The 10150-nt window shown below is 39.2% G+C and overlaps 1 protein-coding gene across 1 annotated transcript; it reads right to left on the bottom strand.

Annotated features, from left to right (window-relative positions):
- Positions 1-2: 2 nt before the first annotated feature.
- On the bottom strand, positions 3-7316 carry LOC311486717 (ninjurin-1-like). Its single transcript, XM_084542679.1, has 3 exons — positions 7181-7316; positions 1806-2043; positions 3-177 (listed from the first exon to the last, which is right to left on the bottom strand). The coding sequence occupies exons 1-3, from the start codon at positions 7235-7237 to the stop codon at positions 17-19; spliced, it is 456 nt and encodes a 151-aa protein (XP_084398805.1). The 5' UTR covers positions 7238-7316; the 3' UTR covers positions 3-16.
- Positions 7317-10150: the final 2834 nt, after the last annotated feature.

Genomic DNA, 10150 nt, shown 5'->3' on the forward strand with positions numbered 1-10150 from the left:
AAATGTAGGTCCGTATTTACTGAGGTGATGAACCGCCGGAACTTGTGGCGGGCCGCTGGACGCCGAAGGCCGTGATGAAGACGTTGACCACGACTATGACGAAGACGAAGGCCGTGGCTAAGTTCTCCAAGATGTTCAGCTTGTAATGCGTGCGTTCATCATTTAGATTCCACTTAACTGGCAAAAGAGACAGAGAAACATGAAAGCGTTACTAAATTCAGCCAGTCGCCACAAGAGGGCAGCGCAGGCGTCCCCCGAAGCTGTCAAGGAATAGTCACTGAAGGTTATGACAAAAACTGACAGCACTGCCCTCGGGCGAATAATTGGCTTCTTCATCCGGCAGGACATTACGTGCTTCATCAGTCTGAGAAAGAAGCCTGTGTTGGTCTGTTTCTAAACAGAAGATCAGCCTGTTTTTTTTTTTTTTTTGCATGCCATCATGGTATTGTCAAATCTCCGGTGACTATTTTCCCAAACAGCGAAGAGAGTTCTTTAAAATTGGAAACAGCTGACAGCAGAGGAGACTCGCACGCGTTTCTTCCTGCTGTGGCTCTCTAAACTCAGCTCTCCATCACAATAGTATTCTCTGTTAGGGTAAGATAAGCATATGGCCCAGGATGGGGAGGAGCAAACACTCCAAACTATGGGATGTATCCTGAGCCTTAGCTCTGAATTGAAGTTATTTGCAATTCAGTGACAATGGTTGTATACACGAGCCTGTGTTGTGACTTCTGTAAGTAAATAAAAAAAAATCATCTGAGGACAAAAAAAATCATCTAGAAAAGACCATTGACAGTATCTAAATACATTTTGTGCATGTACACTACCAGTCAAAAGTCTGGACACACCCTCTCATTTAATGTTTTTTCTTTATTTTCATGATTATTTACGTTGTAGCTTCTCACTGAAGACATCAAAACTATGAATGAACACATATGGAATTGTGTAGTAAACACAAAAGTGTGAAATAACTCCAAATACGATATATATCACATTTCAGAGTCCTCAAAGTAGCCACCCTTTGCTTTGTTGACAGCGCTGCAAACCCATGGACTTTTCTCAATGTGCGTTCATGATGTAGCCACCTGAAATGGTTTTCACTTCACAGGTGTGCCTTGTCGGGGTCCATTTGTGGAATTTCTTGCCTTCCTAATGGGGTTGGGACCATCGGTTGTGTTGTGCATTTATTTTTTTAACAGGGCACTGACCCCAAACACACCTCCAGGCTGTGTATTTGACCAAGAAGGAGAGTGATGGAGTGCCGCGCCAGATGACCTGGCCTCCACAGTCACCTGACCTAAACCCAATCGAGATGGTTTGGGATGAGATGGGCCGCAGAGTGAAGGTCAAAAGGGCCAACAAGTGCTCAGCATCTCTGGGAACTTCTTCAAGACTGTTGGAAAACCATTTCAGGTGACTACCTCATGAAGCTCATCCAGAGAATGCCAGGAGTGTGCAAAGCAGTAATCAAAGCAAAGGGTGGCTACTTTGAAGAATCTAAATAATGAATCATATTTGGAGTTATTTCACACTTTTTTTGTTTACTACATAATTCCATGTGCGTTCATTCATAGTTTCGATGCCTTTAATGAGAATCTACAATGTAAATAATAATGAAAATAAAGAAAAACCATTAAATGAGAGGGTGCGTCCAGACTTTTGACTGGTAGTGTCTATCAGTTTGGTCAGATAAAGACTAAGAACAAATGAGAAGTACTGCTTTGGTTTTTAGTTTTCCTTGATTTTAAACTGAAATATAAGAATCTCATAAATGGATTCGAGACGTGCCAATAACAACAACTTACCTATGAAGATGAGCATAACTCCCACCAAGATTTGCAGGATGAGAGAGATGCTGATGAGAGTGATGAGGGCCGCATAGAAGGTGAAGTCCGGCCCCTGCTCCATCACAGCCTTCAGCTGCGAGGCGTTAGCCATCAGCAGAGCCACGTCCAGCATGCTTTCTGCTGCGCTCTTCTTGTTGGCGTAATGGTTCATGTTCAGGGGCCCCTGCTGCCTCCTCCAGTTTCTCCGCAGCGGCACCTGAAAGCAGACAAACAAACCGTGACATCAGGGTGACTCGGAGAGTGCGGCACATAGGAGGATCTTGAAAATCAATTATCCGCTCAGTCAGCGAAGGATTTCAGATTTTACGGCTCCGCTATGGTAGATTCCCTTAACATGAATATAAAAGGTTATCATGTGTCAGTTACTGACTCCATAATGAAATCTCAGGCATCCCTTGTTGTTTTTTTTTCTGTTCTAAATAAAAATACAGTGCTGATGTGATACTTTGGCATCACTTCCAGTTCCTCACATGGAAAAATCAGCAGCTTTCATGTCCTGGGACTTTTTAAATACAAAGCTTATACATCAGGGAGGAGAAGAAAAACAGATCTGAATGTCATAATAATGGGTAATATGGAAAGTGCTGTTTCAGTTTTACACTGGGGATTTCTTTATATTTTGCAAGCCTGTGATCACAGAAGTTTCCCTTATAGTCCATCATAAAGAAAACGGAATTGAAAACAAGAAAATTAGCCATTTATTGACATTTCCACCTGGAGAAAAAAAAAACAACAACAAAAAAAAACATCCCAAATTTAGTCAGTAACAGCTGTAAGACCAAAATGAACAACCTCAGGCTCTATAGACAAGGAACCCTTTTTCAAATACAATAAGTCTCTTTATCCTTATCACCAGTCCAGGATTAGACTTGGACACACTCCGAACAAAAAAAGGAAAATTTTACTTCCACCTTATCAGAGGTTTGACTGGATGCTGTTGAAGAATGAGTCGGTAAGCACCAAATCTACTGAGCGTGCTCTAAAAACTCTCAACGATAACGCTGTCAAATCTGACAGATATAATGCCCAACAACCCCACAGAGCGGCTTCTTCAGTAAACGCTGGAAAACCTTTTGAAAAATGGCAGCAGTTGTGTTTTTATAACACACTGCTCCTGGTACAGGGAAGGGAATTCCAGGGTGGAGTTCCCTGTACCGTCATACTCTGTCTCCGATGTATCCGATTTAGAATTTTTTTTTTTTTTTAATGTTTTAATCACAGTTTTATTTGATTTCATTTATACATTAAGAAAACGGGTATGATGCCAGAATTGTGCAATCCCAATACTTTTTTTTTTTTTTTTAATCTTTTCTGTGGAAGATCTTAAGAAGTGAAAGTGTAGCTTGCATCACACAGAAGGTCACTTGGCTGGCCTCAGTTGAGTGGTTAAAAATACCATGTCAAGAAGCCACTTCCTTTTTTTTTTTAACAAACCACGTCACGAATGAATGGCCTCCGCCCAAATACAGCGGAAAAAGTGAGGATGAAGATGGTCATGAACATGTGAAGATTACGCCTTGATTAAACCATACCAAAAAAAAACAATTGATATTTACAGATAGAATTGGATATTACTGAATATAATTTATTACTAGTTTTATGTTCCATTAACACTGATGATGAAAAGACTGTACCAACCAGTACAAGGTCATGCGGACTCAGTTTCCTTCCTCTTTGAGGAACTGCAAAACAAAGTTACTTGATTTCATCGAAAGCAACTCATGACAGTAGTTCACAGGAGAACGAGGTTATTGCTGAGGCTGTGGGTTTCACTTTGTGCTTGGCTAAGTATAGGGCTCTGGATTTCACCTGGGGGGAGCTTGGCTGACCAACAGTGTCAACTTTGTGCCCTGGTTGGCAACATCATACGCTGAACAGTTCAGCAGCTGTGACAACCTGCCAGGCCGCAGAGCAGAAAGATGCTCTCGTGGTAGACCATGGACTGTAAAGCTGACACTATTTCACCCACTACGACCGCTAACACTTGTCTAACTGTTTTGAGTTGTTGCGACTTAATTTTTCAAAGTAATCACTTTTTTTCTCCCCTTAAGTGCTGAGTTTTCCTGGCCAATCTTTGGCTTCTCTTCTCTTGGAGAATTTTATAAAATCCCACTTCTATCATTTTTCCAAGCACTGAAACAAATCATCATATAACACACTGCCTGGCCAAAAGAAAAAGTCGCCACCTAACTAAGCTTTAACTAAGCATCCTATTGGATAATTACGGCATGGGTGATTATCTTTCAGCTGGCAACAACCCCAACTGATGCAATGAGTAGCTTCTCATTTCTTAAACAACCATGTTGAAAGACACATCCTGTGTTCATGGAAAAGATGTTAGTCTGTTTGAGAAGGGTCAAATCATTGGCATGCATCAAGCTGAGAAAACATCTAAGGAGATTGAAGAAACTACTAAAATTGGGTTAAGAACTGTCCAACGCATTATTAAAAACTGGAAGGATAGTGGAGAACCATCGTCTTCCAGGAAGAAATGTGGTCGGAAAAAAATCCTGATTGGTCGTGATGGGCGATCACTTAAAATTGCAGAAAAACAACAGTAGAACTCAGGGCTATGTTTAATAGTGAAAGTAAGAGATTTTTTATTTGTGTATTTCCACAAATACAATGCAAAGGGAACTCAAGGGATTGGGACTGAACAGCTGTGTGGCCTTAAGAAAACCACTAATCAGTGAGGCTAACTGGAAAAAAAATGAGAAGCATGAGACATCATTTTCACACATGGATTGGCCACCACAGAGTCCAGACCTTAACCCCATTGAGAATCTTTGGGATGTGCTGGAGAAGGCTTTGCACAGTGGTCAGACTCTCCCATCATCAATACAAGATCTTGGTGAAAAATGAATGCAACACTGGACGGAAATAAATCTTGTGACATTGCAGAAGCTTGTCGAAACAATGCCACAGCGAATGCGTGCTGTAATCAAAGCTAAAGGCGGTCCAACAAAATATTAGAGTGTGTGACCGTTTTTTTTGGCCAGGCAGTGTATGTCGCTGTTAACTGCATAGTCTCCTAAAATAAAGAAAAAGGTCCATCACAGGTTCCTAGAGGCCCAGATCTTCAAATTACTTAGTCCAAAGATAAACCATTTCAGTGTTCATAAGTGACCATTTAAACATGATGTAATAAAATTAAACAAATTAATTATCGTGGTAGTTATCATTGACGCCTCAGAGCAAGAAGATTCCGGGTTCGAATCCATGGGCCGACTGGGCCTTTCTGTGTGGAGTTTGCATGTTCTCCCTGTGTCTGTGTGGGTTCTCTCCGGGTACTCCAGCTTCCTCCCACTGTCCAAAGACATGCTCGTCTACAAGTCCAGTTGCCTTTTTGAACCTTTGTTGGATACATGCTCGTTAGGTTAATTGGTGATTCTAAATTGGCCATAGGTGTGAGTGTGAGTGTGAGTGTGAATGGTTGTCTGTCCCTCTGTGTTAGCCCTGCGATAGACTGGAGACTTGTCCAGGATGTACCCCGCCCCTCGCCCGATGACAGCTGGGATAAGCTCCAGCCCCCCCGCGACCCTTCACAGGACATCAGGCGAGAGGCGGTTACAGAAAACTTAAATAAATTTCAACCTTTCAACAGACCCTGTTAATCATTACTGAGCAGGTTTCACTTCATTACATAGATTACCAATTGTTGTCTGTTCAAACTCTTACATTGTGGCTAGTTGTGTGTGTCTGTGCATTTCAGCAGTAACTGGAACTTCAGCATCAGTCCCTTTTTTAAAAATCATTATAACTTTTCATTGCACTCCTATGCAGAAGTTTTGATAAAATTAACACAAAGCATATACTATTATACTACTAATATTATATTAGCAGTTTTAAGTACTGTATAAAGAAAAGGGCAATTCTCATGTCCTGGCTCTTTTTAGTCTCCATTACATTTCTCTGCTTGTTATACACTAAATCAAGCCTGACGACTGTATATAAAATACGTAAAATCAGCTCCACGTCAGTCAGCAACAATACAGAGTATTAAAAAAACTGACAGTGTTAAATGTGTAATAAATACATGCACATTTTATTTTGCTGTGAATACTTACATGCTTTTATTTTGCAGGACTTTTATTTGTATTTTTAAATGATTGCTATTTATATTAGAGGATACGCTACAGGTGTCTAACATGTCAAACTTCGTCAGTCCATTAGTTATAGTCAGACAATTATTTATTTATTTATTTTTTTGTATCACAAGTTTTTTGAAATTCAATGTTTCTACGCAAATGAGGCATTTGGCAAAATATAAGCATTTTTCTGAAAATTTACACAAGAAAAACTGAAAAACAAATCTGGTTTCAATTTGACGACATATGGGGGAATTCGGATATATAGATATATATATATGTGTGTGTGTGTGTGTGTGTGTGTGTGTGTGTGTGTGTGTCAGTCAAAACAGGAAATAACTATTTTTGGAATTACATGTAATTCTAATCAATTAAATATAAACAAATCCTACTGTAAGGACCTTCAGAATATAGATAAGAATAAAACTGCAAAGTGAAACTAAAGTTTTTTTTTTTTTTTTTTTTCTTTTCTAATTCTATAGATTATTGGAGACATTTAATTGAGATTAAGTTACTTTTAATTACTTACATTAAGACGTTTTTTTTGGTATTTTTAAAAAAAAATTTTTTAGTAATGATATACAAATTAGATATCATGTAACAAGTGATTTGCATACATTTACAACAGACTAAATGTATTACCATAAACTTGATATGGAAGCAAAATAGCCCAACATCCAAGCACGGACAACCTGTTCTATACAGAGGTTCTCTTTAGCTAATGCAGGTGCTCTGAGCAAACCACAGTGTGGATACTTGCAGGCTTTTAATACAAAGACGTATTGTTTGGGCTCGTCCATATCCCTGTCTCGTGTGACCGGCAGATCCCATTATGGATCGACCATAATACACATGGGACCTCCTGTACCGCGTCTCACTACATGTAAACAGAGTCTTGACAGAGAGACGCAGGGAAACTCCTGTAAACTGGCAGCTTGTTTCAATTAGCCTTGAAATTAGGAGTTACATTGTTACATTATCTGAGTGACTTCAAACCAATGGGAATGAAACTTGAGCTGCCTCGGCTAACATCACACGACCCGGCGGTGACTCAGTGGAGGAGAGAGATGGATGAAACAAACAAACGGGAGGGTCGCGTAATTCTTTCCGTGCGGTACTTAAACCGGGAGGTCCCCTCGGTGCTGGCTCGACGCCTGGCTGAACCTTAAGCAGGATATTAGCGTCGGCTTAACATTTGTGAACCGGGAGCTATTCGCTGCCCCCTTTGTAACGCTGCTGCCTTACCTCAGCCTCGCCGTTTCGGTCAGCATCACCGTTCATTTCCAAGTTTTCAGTGGCCATCTTCCTTTAGTTTCTCTTTCCCCCAAAAGAGGCTGGTCATGTAGCTCTGCTGTGGGGTTTTCAGAGAGTGACGGTCGGCGGGTACAGGCGCGGACTGCGAGTGAAGGCAGCAGTGAGGAAGAGGGGAGAATAGCTCCAGCCTACCGCCCTTTCATGGGGGAGGCTGTCCGGTCAGAGCAGTGGACTATCATTAGAAGTAGAAGGAGGGCAGCTAACTCACTGGCGACACTTTTTGTATGGCTATTTTACGACACGTGATCTAAAATGTTAAACTTTAAATAGAAGGTCGAGCGTCTATTTCCATTAGACTTTACTCTTTGACATCCATACTCATTAACTGACTGAACACGGAGCGTGACTTTGCTGCCGCCTAGAGGATTAATGCAGCACTACGTGCTTGAACCACAACCCTTTGGAATGACGAGATACACCGATCATCCACAACATTATGACCACTGACAGGAGAAGTAAATAACATTGAATATCCTGTGACGATACAGAGTTCTGCTGGGAAACTTTTGGACTTGACATTCATGTGGATGTTACTTAGACATGTATCACCCACCTAGACCAGACCAGACACCCCCACCCCATAGCAATGACACTCCTTGATGGAAGCGGCCATCCCCAGCAGGAACACAAAAATGGTTTAGGAACAAATCAAAAAAACATGGAAAACGGCACAAGGTGTTGACCTGGCCTCCAAATTCACTAGATCCCAAACTGATCAAGTGTCTGTGAGATGCACTGGAACAAGAGGCACAAGGGAGACCTACACAATATTAGGAAGTCATAATGTTATGCCTGATTGGTGTATATAAAACATGTAAAGGCATAGGTCGCAGACATACAAAATAATAATAATAATTTGCCTTGGAATGAATGAACTAAATAATATTTTTCATTCAGCCTGCCTTTTTTTTTTTTTTTTTTTACAGTGGTCTAATAAGAGCAGGTCTCTGCTTTCCAAAGTGTAAGGGTAAATAAATACATAATTAAATCTCTGGTCAACTATTGTTAAACAAACTAGCATATTTTGGTTGCAACGGTGACTACTGCACACATTATTTCAGTTACAATGTCATGATCTTCACCTGTCAGCCTATAACATGTCAATGTTCAGTTTAAGCAGAGCCCTATTATTTGTCATCACTACCCTCAGAAAGGTAGAGGAGATTCAGGACACAAAGACAGTGACAAGCAATAGGCACATGAAAACACTGAAGAAGGAAAAAAATAAAAAAGAGAAGTGCTCTGTGAATCATGGGTGAGCAGTAATGGTTCTGCAATTAACATCAGTTTGGATATTTCAGCAGACGCCTGCAGCCACATGTGCCTCCTAAATAAGATCCAGTGAACAGGACGGCTAGACACTTTAACTGCCACATTCAAGGGTTCAGGTTGTAAAATGACCCTGCATGGTCCGAGCCCTCCCATCAACTGATTCCCATTATTTCCACTGTTTCCTCAGCGACCAGGGGCAGGTCTGTCCCTCAAAGTTGACCCCATAAAACTTAAAGCTGTCCTTCTAAGTCGCTCATTGTGGACAAAAGGGAACTGCTTTGAAAGAAATGTGTTTCTTTACCTTGGTAACTAAATCCATCCTTGAGGCAAGGCATGGGAGACGCTGAGGAGAGAAAACTACTCTGCCAAAGTTAACATTTTTCATTGTATTAGTTCTGCTGAGAGGAAATGTTCAAGCTGCACTTCGGCTTTTTCACATTCACTGTTATTCATGCGTCTTTGAAGTAACAGAATAAAAGGTATGGTGGACAAACACACACACAGGTCAGTGCAGAGATCACTATGAACCCACTTGTCCCCATGACCTTATAATATCATCTCTGCATCATAACAAACTTTGGAGCTGCAAATCAGCTTGCAATTGCAGTTTTAATGGATTTTAATGAGAGTTGTTTTTTGAATTTGACACTAGATAGATAGAGAGATAGATACTTTATTAATCCCGAGGGAAATTCAAGCATCCAGTAGCAGTTACAAACATTGAACATAAAATACAAAAGCTATATAAAAAATAGAAAGTGACTAGAAATAAAATGTTTATACAACTATAAACTATGTTAAAAATATAAAGTGACCTGTTAGAAAATATAAATATAAAGTGACCTGTTAGAAATATAAAGTGACCAGTAGAAGTAGTTTTTTTTTTTTTTATAAATATGAGAGCTACAAATATTATTTTATACTATAATATTTTAATATTTTAATATAATATTTTATACTAAAATATTATTATTATACTATAAATATATTATTACAAAATAATAATAAAAAAAAACATCAGACTCAATGTTTCTACTAATCATTGACATATCCAAGGCTCTAACAATCCCCCCACTTTGCATTTAGATTATTAAGAATATTTATATTTTTGTGTGTGTTTTTTTGTTTTTGTTTTTTGTTTTTTTATTGAAAAATTTGTGAAGCCATCACAACCACTGGAATATAAAGAGTAAAAAGTCAGAAATTAATCAAATATTTGGTATTCATGAATAGGACTGAAGTTCATTAAAAGATTTATGTTAAAAAAAAAAGTTGAAAAAAATATTAACATGTGCTATTTCTATGGCAGTTTTGTGATGGATATGTTTGTGCCTTAATGGTAACAGTAAAACTATTTTTGTAAATCTGACACTATAAAAAAAAAATAGATCAGTCTCAGTGTTGCTACTAATCATTGACATATCCAAGGCTCTAAATAATCCCCCCAAGAAAAATCCACTTTGCATTCAGATTATTGAGAATATTTCATTTTTTGTGTGTTTTTCTTTAAGAGAAATTTTTGATGTCATCACAAACACTGGGATATAAAGAGTCAAAATTCTGAAATTAATCAACTATTCTATGATTAGGGCTGAAGTTGATTAAAAGATTTATGTAAAAAAAAAAAAA

The sequence above is a fragment of the Chelon labrosus genome, assembly GCF_963514085.1.
Source record: "Chelon labrosus genome assembly, chromosome: 4".
Lineage (NCBI taxonomy): Eukaryota > Metazoa > Chordata > Actinopteri > Mugiliformes > Mugilidae > Chelon > Chelon labrosus.

What these genes read in the sequence shown, in the direction of transcription:
- LOC311486717 (XM_084542679.1), bottom strand. Translation starts at nt 7,237, where the DNA reads ATGGCCACTGAAAACTTGGAAATGAACGGTGATGCTGACCGAAACGGC. An exon ending in ACCGAAACGGCGAGGCTGAG is followed by an intron (nt 2,044 to 7,180) that starts GTAAGGCAGCAG and finishes GTCTGCTTTCAG; the next exon opens with GTGCCGCTGCGGAGAAACTG. An exon ending in AGTTATGCTCATCTTCATAG is followed by an intron (nt 178 to 1,805) that starts GTAAGTTGTTGT and finishes CTCTTTTGCCAG; the next exon opens with TTAAGTGGAATCTAAATGAT.